Here is a 16,249-nt window from a genome sequence, read left to right as displayed (position 1 = left end):
TCGTTCTATAAACGAAATAAACACAAACAATCATCTATAAACGAAATAAACACAAAATATAAACGATGATAGTGGAAATTTTATCTTCCACCGTCGTAGTTCGTCATTGGAAGTTCTTCGCCGCTCTACGCTATTGAATATAGTGGAATGGTGCCACTTCGATGTGTTCTTCGCCGATGAAAAGAAGAGAAAGTCTTCTCCGCCATTAGAGTTTACAGCGGAGAAGATCGAGATGAGAGAGAAAATCAATCAAAAATGAAAAAAAAATGATTTTATAAAGTATCGGGTGCGTCACGCAACTGGAGTTGCGTGATGCAAAAGGTATAATTGTCATTAAAAAATATGGTCACAAGCGCTATTTAAATTATGGGGTGACACTTTAATCATTTAAGCTATTATTGGGGCCATTTCGTCAAATTTCCCCTTATAAATTACTCAACTTATCTAATTTGGACCATATTAATGTTAGATGTATTTTAGTTGGGGAATTTGACGAAATGACACTAAAGATTGCCTTATTTGACATAAGTGTCAGCGCATAAAATTAAATGTGTTGGTGACATATTTTTTTTAATTTTGAGACGATTTTGTCATTGTTGCGAGACGTCCACAATCGCGAGACGCAAATATTTTTTTTTTCGTCTCGCGATTGCCGGTTGCGTCTCGCGATTGTGGACGTCTCGTGACAGGGGAAAAATCGTCTAAAAAAAAGTGTCACCAGCGCATTTAATTTTATGCGCTGACACTTATATTAAATAAGAAAGATAATCTTTAGTGTCAGTTCGCCAAATTTCCCTTTTAGCTAGTATGCTATATCGTAAAACGAGTATGTAAAATTTCTTAAATTCAACAGTTTATTTTATTTTCAACAAAAAAAGTCTTACCATCCGTTTATGTATATTTTTTTTAACTAAAGTCTTATTTTATTTTTTTAAGTTTAAGAAAATAACACGACATTTATAATAATGATTTTTAAGTAGAATTTTGAACTTTTTGTGCAATTAAATATAGAGAAATAATTTGGGCAATCCGAAGTGGCATGTTATATGTGCATGAGAGAAATAATTTTTTTTGGGAAAGTGGTAATGTTCGGGAGATTTTTGTCCAAGACATGGTCATGTATAAGAAAGAGAAAAAAAATTTATATTTTTTTTTGAAAATGGTCATGTTTGGAATTTTTTTTATTCCTCTCTCTTGCACAAGTGGCAGACCATATATTAGTAGTCTTGATTTCGTTCCCAATTTTGTTGTCCCTATCAAGGCTCTTAAATATATATATTATTGAAAATAGAAAAATTGAAAAGTAATATTGCTCATGGTCTCTTGTTTCGTGTGATTTTTCTAGTCGGAATTTTAATTGGTGTTGTGTTTGGTTTGGTGTGGTGTGACAATCTATTTAATCAGATTTGTAATTTCAGATTATTGTAATCTGAAAAATACTTTAAATATTTGGTAAGACATTTATCTATACCTTCCAATTGTGTTGGTGATAAATTTTTAAGTCCGTGTTTATCTTTTTCTTTACAACAAATGAGATGATTTTGTCGGATAAGGATTTTTTATTTTGTTTTCTATATAATTTTTTTTAGAATTTATATTTAATCTGAAAACTCTTCTATAAGTATCTTTTAATGAATTTTAGGTTTTTTATTATTTTGATCATATTTATAAATTTATAAATGATCAATTATAAATTGATATATATTTTTGTAGAGTTGTTTATTAATTTTTGGACAAAAATTAATTTTATTTTTAGAATAACATGATATCACCTTATTGACGGTAAAAAAAAATGGGAAGAACAAAAGAAGAGAGATATATTATTTTATTTTTGGGAAATGATAGAGAACGAAAAAATATTAACAAGAATATGTGAGGAAATGATCTCCTATTAATAACACATTATTTTCTTACTTATTCATATAAATATTTTCCTACTCTCTATTATTTTTTTTTATTTTTTCAACCAATAAAGTTGCGCCACATCATTAGAATTTTCGGCTTAAAACCCGTAGTTTCAAACCCAAATAAATATGTTGGATCCGGAAGGTAACCCGAGTATCCGATTCGTTTAGTGATATTCGGGTCATTTCTTGCAAGGTTAGAAGTTAGAACTAGACCCAGGTAGGCTGTTTGTTGATCATGCTTTACCGTTTCATCAGATTAAGAAAGAGTCCACACTCGTCAACTAGCTGACAACACCATTTCTCTTCGAGAGCTCACTTCTCCATCCTAGGTTTATTTTCAGGCGACGATCGAACACCAGATCCGTTTCGACATGTTTCATCTCAATCGATGTCGTTTTTGCCCGCTTTTCTTGTTCCTTCTCCTGGTAATTACTTATTATCATCTCCTTTGCTATGATTCAGTGTAATTTCTTCAATGTATTCCTAGAATATCATGGCAGTGATTCTTATTGAAACATTCATTCAGTTTTGCTAGCTACCACACATATATGTACTGATGGTTCAATAAAAATCTTTAGTTTATAGCATCAGGATCATTTGGATCTTCATATGAAAACCGTAAAGCTGGAAAATCTTCAGTTTTCTCCTTGTTCAATCTCAAAGCGAAGAGTAAATTCTGGAGTGAGTCCGTTATCCGTGGTGGTAAGTAACATACACTGTGTTTTATTTCTATTTGTTCTATTTGATTTATAGCAAATGTCAATGAATTCGATGCCCTACTGAAACAATACCATGATATATGCATACAGATTTTGATGATTTGGAGACTTCTGGCCATGACAAAGTTGATATTGCTAATTACACTATGGCAGGTACATCTCCAGCAAACAATCATCTTTCTTTAATGTTGCATTCCTTTGACTTGACTACTATAATTTACAGTTTGAACTCTGAACAGTTAACTTTGTCCCCAGGTCATTGATCTCAACTAGTGTTAAGTTTTTTGTATCTGGGATCTTGTAAAGGGTCTATATCATTGCATTTTTGTAGGCACAAGGGAGTGTCACATGATATGTATTAATGAGTATTAGTGAAGCACACATGGGTAGTACATGACACTCATTTTCGGTTAATATAATAAAAATATTAACTTTGAAGTTATTTCATGATGCACTAATAATATAACAAACAAATTATTTCATAATATGGTAATGATAATTTTATGAATTTATCCCTTATGTTCAAAGAATAAAATTTGTAAATGTTATAATGTATACAGAACAATCTTAGGAGTTCAATAGTATATGTTTCTTCCTGTTTCTGCAGGCCAGTCTACCGCAATAAGGAAGAGAAATAATTAACTGATGTTTACTTCTCAGATTATTTTTCATTGTATTCTATTTTCTGCCCCAAATTTCTTCTTTACAGATAGTATCAATTCGTTGAGTATGAAACATTCTTGCATAGTTTTTATTTTGAACTTATTCTGTCTGTCTCTCAGGAAACATTGCCAATTATTTGCACTTAATGGAGGTTGATTCCATGTATCTGCCAGTTCCAGTGAATTTCATTTTCATAGGATTTGAAGGGAAGGGGAACCTAGGTACCCATACAAAATTTATGTGTTGTTTTTCTAGCACAAATATGCCCAGATTTTCTTTAGCCTAGTGTTTATTAGGTTGGCAATTTATGTTGGTATATATCTACTCTTAACTTATCTATTATCTTTACAGATTTTAAACTCCAAGCTGAAGAACTTGAACGGTGGTTCACAAAGATTGATCACATCTTTGAACATACACGAATCCCTCCGATTGGGGAGGTTCTCGCTCCTTTTTACAGGATTAGCATAGATAAAGCACAACACCATCATCTTCCTACTGTCAGTCATGTAAATTACAAGTATATTTCTCTATCACATCAACCTGCTTATTTGATGTCTTGCATTGGTGTTGCTTGGGGACTTGGACACTTTACATTTTCCTTCCATTTAACATAGGAATTAAAACTGTTTCTGAAAATTTGCAGCTTTTCTGTTCATGCTATTGAAATGGGTGAAAAAGTTACTTCAGTTTTTGAGCATTCCATTGATGTTCTAGCGAGAAAAGATGATGTTTCTGATCCCAGGTATGATCAGCTGTCATTAACATACTATATACTTTTTGTGAGACACTCTTGTGGAACTTTAGTTTCAGATGTTTCTGCTGTAAACTTTAATCAGATCTTTCCATCTATAGTGCTGGAAACTCTCATAAATTTTGCAATTAAATGAGTAGCAAATTTTACTGATCTAGCTAAAATTTTGAACTTGTTTCTTAGAGTGGATATTCAAAGTTCAAACTAGGGTTATAGATAATATTATCCTTCCTGAATTATAGTATTGATTTATATTCTTCTATCTTCTTAGATAGACCTTTTGTTTTTATTAGTTATCTTTAGAATTTAGGTGATATATCATATCCCTAATAAATGGGGCATTCTCTTGTATATATACACAAGTCTATACCCTCAATAATAATATCTATATCTTTTCTCAATAAATCCCAAACTTATATTTGGAAGATTTTTATTTTCTTTTTCAATTTTGTCAGTTAATCTTATGTCAATATTCCTTCTCATTCAAGGTCAAAAGATGCGCGAATCCATGTTTATCATGCTCTATTCACTGTTGAATGCAGTGATAATTACTAGTTCTTCCACAAAAGAATGGAACAAAGTTGACTTTAGGTTTTCTCTCGGCTGTGGTTGAAATTTTGACACATACTTTCTCTTTTGTTTTTTGGTTGTTGAAGAGATGATCGTGCGGTTCTATGGCAAGTTGACCTTGACTTGATGGATACCATCTTTAGCAGCCTTGTAGAATATCTACAGCTTGGAAGTGCATACAACATTTTCGTTTTAAATCCAAAGCGTGATACAAGACGAACAAAATATGGTTACAGGTATGTGTATCATGACTTGAAGATGTTGAAAGCCTTTTCTTATTTAATTCTTGTGTTCTACTATAGTTTTATTTTTTAATTGATTTGAAGGATATCCAAGTGTAAATGCTTATTCTCTTGAGATATTAGTGATTCATTATAGCCTTATCTCATCCATCTAATGGGAGAATTCATTTTACGTTATGTTGAGGCAGGAGATATTGGGTCTAGCAACACTTATGTATCTGGATCCGGATGAGAAGCCTCAAATAATTTCAAAATATGTGTTTGACTAATTTCAGTGTCCGAAAGGTGTCTCCAATGAAGCCAGTGCTTTTGTGGAACCTTAAACTTGAGTATTAGTTAGAGACAAAAAATTAAGTATTTTTCATATATCTGGCTGAGTTATAAGTTGAATCACCTGGAAATGTTATCATCTGTTTGCAATGCAAGAGACACAAATGTTGTTGCCAGGTCATATCAAGTAGGAACTCAAAATATTAGGGCAAATAACGTGAAGATGATGAGAGAATAGAAGACATGGATGAGAAATTTGCAAACTTAAGGTGTGAATAGAATTGGAGAAGGTGGGACTACAGTGTTTCTTCAAAATAAGCATACTCGCAACTCTATCTCCCCTAACCTTTAATACTAAAGAAACCCTATCCCACAGTTGGCTGTTGGTTACAACAAAATGAAGCAAGACTCTACTCCCAAGACAAAAGAACCACATGGCCTTGGAGGACTAAATTAAAAACAGCTACTAAAAACAAGGGCTGAAATAAAAAATATACTAAAAAATAGAACCCAATAGTAAATAAACTGTTACATATCATGATCAAACACTATTAAATAAAGTTGCAAACAATAAATGTAAAATAAGCTTAGCATAAAGATGTCAAAGTTAGAATGTAATATAGTGGATAATCAATTCATTAGGTGAGCTTGCATTTGAAAAATTAAAATTCATTAGGCGAGCTTTGCTCAAGCAATTATAATTTTAAATTAACTCATAGGCCATGAATACAATGCTTTCTAGATACTTTATACTGATAGAGGTAGATATCAATATTTTACCTTCAAACTGGTTCTAAGGAATGAAAAGGTATTCAATATTTTTTGAGTTGTGTATAGTGAATTATGAAAGACAAATTGAATCCTTAAAGAAGTTTGAGTATGGGATGGTACTTTATTGTTGTGGAAATATTAATGCTTATATAAAATTTACCTCAGTTGTGAATTCAAAGATACAAGCGTAGAAATAACACGACGTTAATAAGTTTTCACTTTGATCAATCATGAACGATCTTAGTAAAAATCCAAGGATAAAAAACATATAAGTTAAAGGTAAGCTCTTAAATTTGATCCTTTGCTGCTCGACCCTACTGCTTACTCTTTTGTCTCTTTACATTATCTCGTTGTGCATATATCGGTTTTTCATTTTCCTTAATCCATAACTTTGCAGGAGAGGTTTATCAGATTCTGAAATAAACTTTCTTCAGGAGGTACCTTCGTACTATTTTGTCCTTCTGTTAAGATTTTCCATATGCTAAATACTAACTTACACATTTTCCATAGAATAAGAACTTACAAGGAAGAATTCTTCAGTCAGGAAAAATCCCAGAAACTCTTCTTGGTGTGTGCAGCTTTTTCAATTTGCTGCCCATATTTTCATTAACTGATCGTTTTGTTTTCAATCCTGGTAAATTGGTACATAATTATCATATTTGATGTCCACATATTTGCAGCATTTGATAAGTTGAAGAAACCTCTATATGAGAAACACCCTATGGCAAAGTTCGCATGGACAGTAACAGAAGAAGCAGATACAGTAAGACTTCTTTCATTAGATTGAGATAAATGGATGAGTTTCCTTGCTGATGCCTTCCTTGCTCTATCATATGCTTCAGTATGGTCACTGGGTTTGAAAACAAAGATGTTTTGCACGGAAAATAGAACTCGTAAGGAAATAGTAAATTTATCTCACATCAATGACAGTAATTATTTTCATCCTGAATTTTATTTCCTAGACCTATCTGGCAGTAGAGAGACTTTTCTCCATGTGAGCAGAATATATAGGTTTTATCAGGAAAGTTTGTTTACACACAGAGCATCTAAACCATTGAACATGAAGCAAATAGATGGTGCTAAGTTGAATGTGCTGTGAGATTGGATCTTGTGCAAAGGACATAGACATAATTCTCCCCTACTTCAGCCTGAAGATTGAACATTTTAATGGTTGTCAGTGGGAATTAATGAGTTAGTAGATGAAGGGATAACTAGTTTGATAATTTATACCAAACCAAATTAAAGTATTTCTGACATGACAAATATGATTTTGTTGTTGGTCTACACATCATTACATTTCTTCATATAAATGGATGAAAGACCTGGGTGGTGCATTGATGATATCTCATAGATGACACTGCATCTACCACCTTCTGCACTGGTTGTGTACATTATGATAAATAATTTCCTCCATTTTTTGTTCTGTTTTGCCCGTGATTTTCTTGTTCTAAATATTAATTCGTGAAATCATGTGTTTTTCCTATCTAATGCTTTTATTTCATGTTTTGTCATTATTTGGAACCTCATATTCACTCTCTATATAACAGATTATCTGTCCAAAGTTCACTTTGAATTCTATGGACATAAAACCATTCTCCTAGAACTGTTTTTGTAAATTGAAGGTGTTGGAGTTTGGTTTGGTAGCTTAGCATGTCCAATACTCTCTCTTTTGCATTTGGAAATCTCAGTTTGTATTCTTTTTTGCATTGACTTCACAGATCGAATGGCATAATAGCTGCCAAGATGCTTTGAACAATGTTGAAAAATTACAAGGGAAGGATACTGCTGATAGAATCCAGGACAAAGTTATTCAGGTATATGGTGTCTTTGTTTTTCAAAAAATGGTGATGTCATTCATATAGACAAAGATATACTATAGTGGCATCAAGCCAACCAGGTCAAAAGAAATTTGAGCCTTACCAGCTTGTAGTAAACCTACTACAAAAGTTTCCACAAAGACCTTCAAACAACTGTGATTCTCTGTAAAATGCAAGGACGAATACATAGTTCATATTGAGCTGCTTCATATTAAGGGATATTTGACTCATAATCTGACTATGCAAAATTGGGAAATGTGTGAAATGCTTATGTTTAAATTATGAGTTGTTTTCACCGTATTGCTCCATTTGAATGAAGCTATTGAATGGGAAGAGTGATGATTTGAGACTTCAATTGGAGAAAGCATTGAAATCTGGGAACTTCAGTGGCCTTCATGCTGAATGTCTAACTGATACTTGGATTGGAAAAGAAAGGTACATCACTTTCTTTCTGTGTCTTGCTATATATACAAGTATTTTGGAAAGCATATGCAAACTATACAACTCTTGTAACCATTTCATTGTGAAATTTTCAGGTGGGCATTTATTGATTTAAGTGCTGGCCCTTTCTCATGGGGGCCTGCTGTTGGTGGTGAAGGGGTGCGGACAGAAGTAAGTTTGCCAAATGTGGCAAAAGCCGTTGGTGCCATGGCAGGTAATTCCTTTATGGAGAGTCAGCAAGTGATCACCTTTTATATTATTAAACCAATTGAAATTTTTGTTTGATCAATTAGTGTGAGTGACATACAGTTGCCAGTTGCATGGACAAAGGGCAATAACAACTACTGTTACACTAACTTTCTTGTAAAATTTTGAGATATTGGGTTCAGAGAGAACTTCACAAATATGCTGAAGGCTAGTTAGTTGAAGAAATTAGTAAGGGTCTTAGTCTCGATTGTGTCGGATTTTTCTCTGTAAAATCATCCAAAATCTTGAACCGTTGGCGGTTGACTGTCAGTTCGGTCAGTTGGCTGGTTTTAATTGGTGAATGACATGGCAGATATTTTATCAAGCATATAAGCATAAACCCTGGATTCCTTCTATTGAATCAACAAAGACAAATAAAGACATAAATTAACTAACTAAATAGTGACAAACATACTTTCTAATCAAATGCAGCATAACTAATTACTGATTTCCTAGGGAAGCAGAATTGATGAAGTGTAGAATTAAAGGCCCTCCTGGAAACACTTTTTTCTATCAAATATCACATCTATATGTAGATCCAAAAGAGATCACATTTGGAAACAAAACTTAGTGGGACACATATTCAAAAATTTAATGGCGGTTTCTCGTATGGATCCGGATTTGATCCACATCCACAAACAAAAAGTTTTTCCAAATGTGTCTTCTGAATGGTTACCACCTAAGTCAAAAAATTTGGTTACCTTGTCAGTTGTCTTTAGTATGTTTGAGCTAAATGTTTCCATTTTTTTCTGGTACATGACTCTTTAGCAATACCATTTGTGTCTTGCAGGAATTACAGAAGAAGAAGCTGAAGATCGTTTGCAAGATGCAATTCAAGAAAAGTTTTCTGTCTTTGGTGATGTATGTTCAAAGAGAAAATGAATAATTGCCTATGTTGGGTATTCTATTGATTCCTTGGCTTTTCTGAAGCGACAAAATTTACAGTTCCTCCAATTTCATGTATAGATCTGTTTAAGTTCCAATGTTAAAATCTGGTGAAATTGTCTCATCATTTCTTCTATTTTCTGTTATTTTTCCATTACACAGAAAGATCATCAAGCAATTGATATCCTACTGGCAGAGATTGATATTTATGAGCTTTTTGCCTTCAAACATTGTACTGGCAGAAAGGTTAAACTCGCCCTTTGCCAAGGTAACATGGTATTTATATATTGGTTAGCTTCGATAATTGACTATTGTACTAGTGTTCTCTTTCTTGAAAGTTCTTGATTTGTGGGTCTTACTGCAGAGTTGGACGAGCGGATGCGGGATTTGAAACAGGAGCTGGAGACTTTTGAAGGGGAGGAAAATGATGAGGGTCATAAGATTAAGGCTGAAGATGCTTTGAAGAGAATGGAGAATTGGAACTTGTTCAGTGACACTGTAGAGGTATGATGTTTCAACTGGAAAAGCTCTCACTACTACATATCCAGTCAACTAATTGGATAATTCATAGGGTTCTGTGACAGGCATCCATTTATCAGATTGTCAGTAGTCCACTTTATGTCTAACCCTATCTAAATACTGAGTTATCTCTTCAAATCCAAATCACATTATTTATGTTTGACTATTTAATAAGATTAAAGGAATAAAGAAAGTGTTTGTTGAACATGCATATTAAGACACATCAGTAGGAAATGTGATGAATCATTAATGTACCCATGAACTATTTTAATCCCAGCAAAGATACCCATGTATTAGTAAAGGAGCAAAATTATGCATGATGTTTTAAATAAAGTGTAAAATTAACTCCATTTAAGTTATATTTATGTTTTTATATTCCAAAATACCTTTAATTGAAAATAATTCAGTGATCCCTCTTCCCTCTTCTTCTCCAGCAGTACTTTTGATAACCCTTTGCTCTCTTACTCTCTTCTCCACTTTTCTTTCCCTTTCTCCCAGATACGATTTTTAATCGAAGTCATGTGTTAACAGATAGTAATGATCTCAACTAACGAAGTCATTAACGCTGTTAACAAAATCTCGTTAAATTGAAATAATTGATTTTGCATCTTATTAAAAAAGTTTGTGTATAATCTTAGTTATTCATTAGTACATGGGTATTTTTGCCTTGATTGAAAATTTCCACGTACACAATTCCTCAGATTTTGCTATGTTTTCCTGAATCTATGTTGGTTTCATTTCCTGGAAACAGCTCCCCAACTATACAGGGTATAAACTATGTACTGGCTTTCCCAAACATCGCAATATGGAATCATTCTATATTTGTTGTCCATTCTTCATATTTTAAAGCGTACTGAACCTATTGAAAGAGAAGTCCTCATAAAGATATGACTTGATGGTGTTAATTTGGCGTAAAGAAAAATGTAAAACGAAAATCGGTTGAATCATAGAGGAAAATCTGAGAGGAGACGTGGAAGTCATGACTGTGGGGTCGTGCTAGTTTTCTAAAATGAAAATAAAAACTGAGAGGAGTAGATAAACATGTGTCAATGGCTTGTCTCTCTTAGCAACTTGTAGAGTTTCATCCCATGTCTCAGTTTCTTCTTACTTTGTTTTAATACCTCATTCCAGGAATTCCACAACTATACTGTAGCACGTGACACTCAGCTTGCACATTTGGGTGCAACATTGTGGGGTTCGTTGAGGCACATTATATCACCGTCTGTTGCTGATGGAGCATTCCATTATTATGAGAAAATATCTTTTCAACTATTTTTCATAACAGAGGAGGTATGCATGTTTTTATCATAACGGAGGTATAGTTTTTGGGTGAGGTTAGGCCATTTTGTAGTTACATTTTTTTTTCTTGCTTGTTAACAATGCAGAAAGTTAGAAGTATCAAACAATTACCAGTAGACCTCAAGGCTTTGAAAGCTGGGCTTTCATCTCTGGTCCTACCGTCACAGCAAGTCATGTTAACTGAACACATGTATGTCTGCACATGCTTTTTTATTGGGCATTCAATTATCTTTTGTTAAACTTTAGGGCCTTTATTTGTTGATTACCTAGTTTTCCCGTTCAAATTGTTGGTAACTACTCCTAACCTTTATTATTCATTTACACCCTTCACTAGGTTACTACTTTCGGAGGATCCTGCTTTGGCAATGGCACTTTCAGTTGCTCGTAGAGCTGCTGCTGTCCCTCAGTTACTTGTTAATGGAACATACAGGAAAACTGTTAGATCTTATCTAGATTCTTCCATTCTCCAGCATCAACTGCAAAGACTAAATGATCACGGTTCTCTTAAAGGTTTATTTAATGATTCCAATCTGATTATGTGATCTCTGATAATTTTCATAATTAAATATTAATTTTTGGAGGCATTGTTTCTGATCAATTGGATAATTTGATGCATGCACAAATAATGTTTCCATACAGAAGCTGCTAGTCTTGTATAACTGTTTGAATTTGAAATAAGCATTACTTTAGGATTTTCGTCTTGGGACTCGAGAAATCATTTTGAAATGGTAGAATAGCACACACACATTCTTCTTTGTTCTTGTCTTGGTCCTTGTGTGAACCTGTGTTTCTGTACCATACCATAGCATTTAGATTCTAGAGCACTTGGTGTCAGCTATTTATCTTTGTCTGATTATATTATTTATTTAGTGGAATGCATATGGTCATAGAAACTAACATTTAACTATTTCTCGCTAATTTCTGATTTACTTCTATCAAGAGGAAAGTAACATTGTGTGACTAATGTGGTGATAGTGAGATTGCAAACATTGTGTATCAATTAGGCTGACCAAACTAATGATAACCCATCTTATGGCTGTTTTTTTTAAATGGTCTGGTTATGAAAACTCAACCCATGATTATGCGGACACGAGTTTTTGCGCTTTGCCACTGAACTATATGAGTCTTCATTCCATCATATGAATGCTTAGTCTTTCAACTGTTCTTGAGATTTTTTAATCATGCAGGCAGTCATGCTCATAGCAGGTCAACATTGGAAGTGCCAATCTTTTGGTTCATAAATGGAGAAGCATTGCTTGTTGACAAACACTTTCAGGCCAAAGCGCTTTCAGACATGATCATTGTTGTTCAGTCAGAGCAACCATCCTGGGAAAGTCACTTGCAGTGCAATGGACAATCACTTCTATGGGATCTAAGGTAGAAACTTTGGGTTCAGAGACACCATTTTTTCCTACTGCAATTTATGTTTAACCATCGTTTTTCATTCAAAATATTTTAGGAGCCTGTTGTTTCCAGTAATGGATAATCAAATTACACTTTCAATTGAAAACAAGATTATAACATCAGTAAATCCCATCATGCTGCCAGTGAAATTTTATAGTGATAGAATTGGGAAGTGAATCTCATGTTTGCTTAATGTGAAAGCATCATGAGATTACCTTAGACTTGGCCTTGTTCACAACAGAACTGCTTTAAATGCCATCTAAATTACGTTTATTTAGTCCATAAAACTAAGAAATATTTTATTGGGGTGTTTTTTGTTTCTCGTAATCAGGGTTCCTATCAAACCTGCATTGGCTGCTGCTGCTGAACATTTAGCTGGTTTGATTCCGCTTCACCTTGTTTACAGTCATGCCCATGAAACTGCAGTTGAGGTATGTGCTTTGTTGGATACAAAGTCATTAAAGACCCATCCCATGAATCCAAATATCCCTATTCTCTGCATGAATTGCATCCATTTTTTTCTGCCAATATAATATTTCTATTCAAGCTTGATAATTGGGTGAAAGTCAAGTTTAACTGTTTGACATGTATTTTTGTGAACCATGTCTTAATCAATTGGCATGAACATTTTCCTCCTGGGATATTATTAAAAAACGGAGGTCAGATAGACAACTATTTGCATGGTGCCAACAATTTTTTAAATATGTTAGTGCACACATTTTTTCATATTTATCCTTTTTACATTAAAATCAATTTTTGTCAAGCAATAACTGTTATATCATCTTCCAATTTTGATGGTACTGTGCTTATAACCGGGACTGCTATATCTATTATTTTCTTCACTTGTGCTTCTCTGGATGCATAGCATGCCAGTTCAATCTTGAAGGGCACACTCATCGCGTTTGATGAAACTGGCTTGAAGACAATTTGGAATTGTTTTTCATTTCTCAAATGAAAAACTACTGTGCTAAAATAGTTGCAGTTGAATAACTTATTGAGCATATTTGAAAACTTATATTTTGTTACGAAAAAAGTGAAATTATTATTTTTTTCGATTGGTATATATAGTGTATTTTTTGTTGCTTCATTTGGTATACAAAATATTTTATCGGTCAGAATAATTTTTTTGTAAACTTTTTGTTTAATTTGGTATAGAGAGTTTTTTGGATCATGATCAGATAATTTTTTTTTTATGACGAAGCAAATTATTTTTCTAGATCATTTTAAATTTTTGTAAAACATAACAAATATAGATTTTCTGAATTGTGATCAACATTAAAAATCTTGTATACCAAAACAGCCCAAGGTGAGGAACCCAAAAAAATAAAACCGGATATAGGAAGCAGGATAAAAGTTCTTTATACACATAAGACATTGATACAATGTTTTGCATCCTAAAATTGTGTTTCTGAGCATGACCAAAATTTGTTTTTGTTTCTGGATAATGTCTCGGCTTTATATTAGGACTGGATATGGTCCGTGGGATGCAGCCCATTTTCGATCACTTCTCAAGGTTGGAAAATATCCCAGTTTCAGTCTGACACAATTGCTCGAAGTTATATACTTACAACCCTGGAGGAGACAATACAACTCATTAATGCAGCCATTCATCGACTAGTTACGGAGCAAACGAGTATCCTTCATCTTCTACATTTTCAGCATCTCAATCATTCAGGAATATGTTATAAAATTAACATAATTTCTACTAGGCATTCATGTATTTGAGCTTTGAACTAGATTGAATATCATGAATATAAGTCATTAAGAACCACAAAATATATTTACTTGTATAAAATCACTTATGCCTTCTTTGTTCTAGGGTTAGGTAAAAAAACATTCAATTCATTCTATGATTAGGGTTACATCCAATGCTTTAGTGGATTGATTTTTTCCTTTCTCTTATTACTGTGTTATTTGGTCTATCCTTTGATGATGGAAAACTTGACAAAACCAAGCTGATAAAACATTCAAACCATTCCGGTTAAGGGAGCGCGAGCTGGTGAACAAGTATAACTATGTAGTTAGTTTGTGGAGAAGAGTGAGTTCTTTATTTCTCAATTCCTTTTGTTTTTTAATTTTCATCTCATTTGATGCTTATTTCTCAATACCTTCTCAGATTTCACTTATTACCGGAGAATTGCGCTACACGGATGCTTTAAAATTGCTGCATACGCTGGAAGATGCATCAAAGGGGTTGGACAATCGTAACCTTTTGCTAATAAACACGTCATAAATGAATAAATGAATTTGACGGATGTGTTTTTTTGGTTTGTCAGGTTTGTTGAGTATGTTAATGTGACGGTTTCTGAGCTACATCCTGTACACTGCACAAAGGAGAGAAAAGTAGAGGTTGAAATAGACATGTCAACTATTCCGGCATTTTTGGTTGTGTTCGTTATTCTGTGGTTTCTCCTCAAGCCAAGACGACCAAAGCCTAAGATCAATTAACTAGAAGGAGAAGAAGAAGATAATATCATTTTTGTTTGTTATAGAGAAACATCATCATTGACAAGAAGAAGATAAACAATAATTTCTTTGTGTTTGTTTGATTGTTGTTGGCAGGCTAGGTAAAGGGAAATGTTCCTTTTATTATTCTGTGTTTTTATTTTTGTTTTGCTGTGACTGGAAGAATCTAAGAAATGACTTTGTAGAGAATTTTATGATTTCATTACTCATTTTATGATTTACTGATCATTACAATTACCTCTTAATAGAAAATAATTTCTATTTTTATAACTTAATAAATGGTGTCAAACTATTTAGAGGCTTAGAAAAAATTAATAATTATTTTAAATGTATTTAACTATATATATTAATATATTTTTTTTGTAAAAATAAAATGAAAAAATATTGAAATATAATCATTTTGTTCTGAGTCTCTTCGATTGAGTTAGTGTTATATTTTGTTTAGTTTGATCGAATTTTTTGTTTTGAATTTTTATAATTTGAATAATACTGGGACAAATGAGATGAAATTGTCATATCTAGAGTTGTTTCACTTTTGTGCAATAAAGATTATCTTCCCTTGATTTGGACGAATTTCTCATTTTGACTATATATATTACTTACCAGTTCACTGGCAAAGACAAATTTTACTGTCACCGCTCAAAGTATTTGATAAAGATTTTCTTTCGACACGGGTTCAATTTTATCTGAAAACGCTTTGTGTTGAAGCGGAGGTCATGGTTATGAGTTCATGCTAGTTTTCCTTAATTAAAAAAAATAATAAGTGTGAAGTTGTTGCATAAACATGTATTGTTGTTTCCTCCTCCAATTGACCAATCTCTTTTAAGCGATATGAATTAAGCTAAATAGAATTGAGTCTAAGTCAGTCTGAGTTTATGTATATATATATATATATTATAGATCAGACAAGAAGAAGCAAAACAAGAAGAAGAGATGATTAATAATAAATATAGCTGGAGAAAGAGAGATGAATGATTTTTAAAATGCATGGAAACAAGAAGAAGAGATGATTAATAATAAATATAGCTGGAGAAAGAGAGATGAATGATTTTTAAAATGCATGGACTTGAACGTAAAATACGAGGAAGGGAGGGTCAACCTTGGTATCTTCTTCTTCTTCATCAATCTACAGAAGTAAGAAGATGATGATGAATAACAACAACAATAATTACTATTTGATGATGACAAGTAGTAATTATTGGAGTCATGATGATCATCATCATCAAATTCATCATCATAATAATAATAATAATGAGGAAGAAGATGCTCTTCCTCT

General features: G+C 33.0%; 1 protein-coding gene across 1 annotated transcript; it reads left to right on the top strand.

The window, feature by feature from the left end:
- The first annotated feature begins 2,142 nt into the window (after positions 1-2,142).
- LOC124925351 lies at positions 2,143-15,190 on the top strand. Its single transcript, XM_047465330.1, has 25 exons — positions 2,143-2,332; positions 2,486-2,609; positions 2,717-2,779; positions 3,409-3,510; positions 3,641-3,809; positions 3,936-4,034; positions 4,700-4,849; positions 6,294-6,333; positions 6,407-6,464; positions 6,577-6,659; positions 7,615-7,710; positions 8,033-8,148; positions 8,250-8,368; positions 9,191-9,261; positions 9,448-9,553; positions 9,650-9,789; positions 10,936-11,094; positions 11,190-11,293; positions 11,438-11,613; positions 12,291-12,480; positions 12,839-12,938; positions 13,972-14,140; positions 14,463-14,545; positions 14,624-14,700; positions 14,784-15,190. Exons 1-25 carry the CDS (start codon positions 2,279-2,281, stop codon positions 14,953-14,955), a joined length of 2,820 nt encoding a protein of 939 aa, XP_047321286.1. The 5' UTR covers positions 2,143-2,278; the 3' UTR covers positions 14,956-15,190.
- The last annotated feature ends 1,059 nt before the right edge of the window (positions 15,191-16,249 follow it).

Source organism: Impatiens glandulifera, chromosome 2 (genome assembly GCF_907164915.1).
Source record: "Impatiens glandulifera chromosome 2, dImpGla2.1, whole genome shotgun sequence".
In the NCBI taxonomy this organism is placed as follows: Eukaryota; Viridiplantae; Streptophyta; class Magnoliopsida; order Ericales; family Balsaminaceae; genus Impatiens; species Impatiens glandulifera.
Note: the sequence above shows the minus strand (reverse complement) of the source record. Positions and strands in the feature narration are given on the sequence as shown.

Coding starts and splice junctions, on each gene's coding strand:
- LOC124925351 (XM_047465330.1), top strand. CDS start 2,279: ATGTTTCATCTCAATCGATGTCGTTTTTGCCCGCTTTTCTTGTTCCTT. Junction 9,554..9,649: donor TAAACTCGCCCTTTGCCAAG/GTAACATGGTAT, acceptor GTCTTACTGCAG/AGTTGGACGAGCGGATGCGG. Junction 11,095..11,189: donor TATTTTTCATAACAGAGGAG/GTATGCATGTTT, acceptor TTAACAATGCAG/AAAGTTAGAAGTATCAAACA.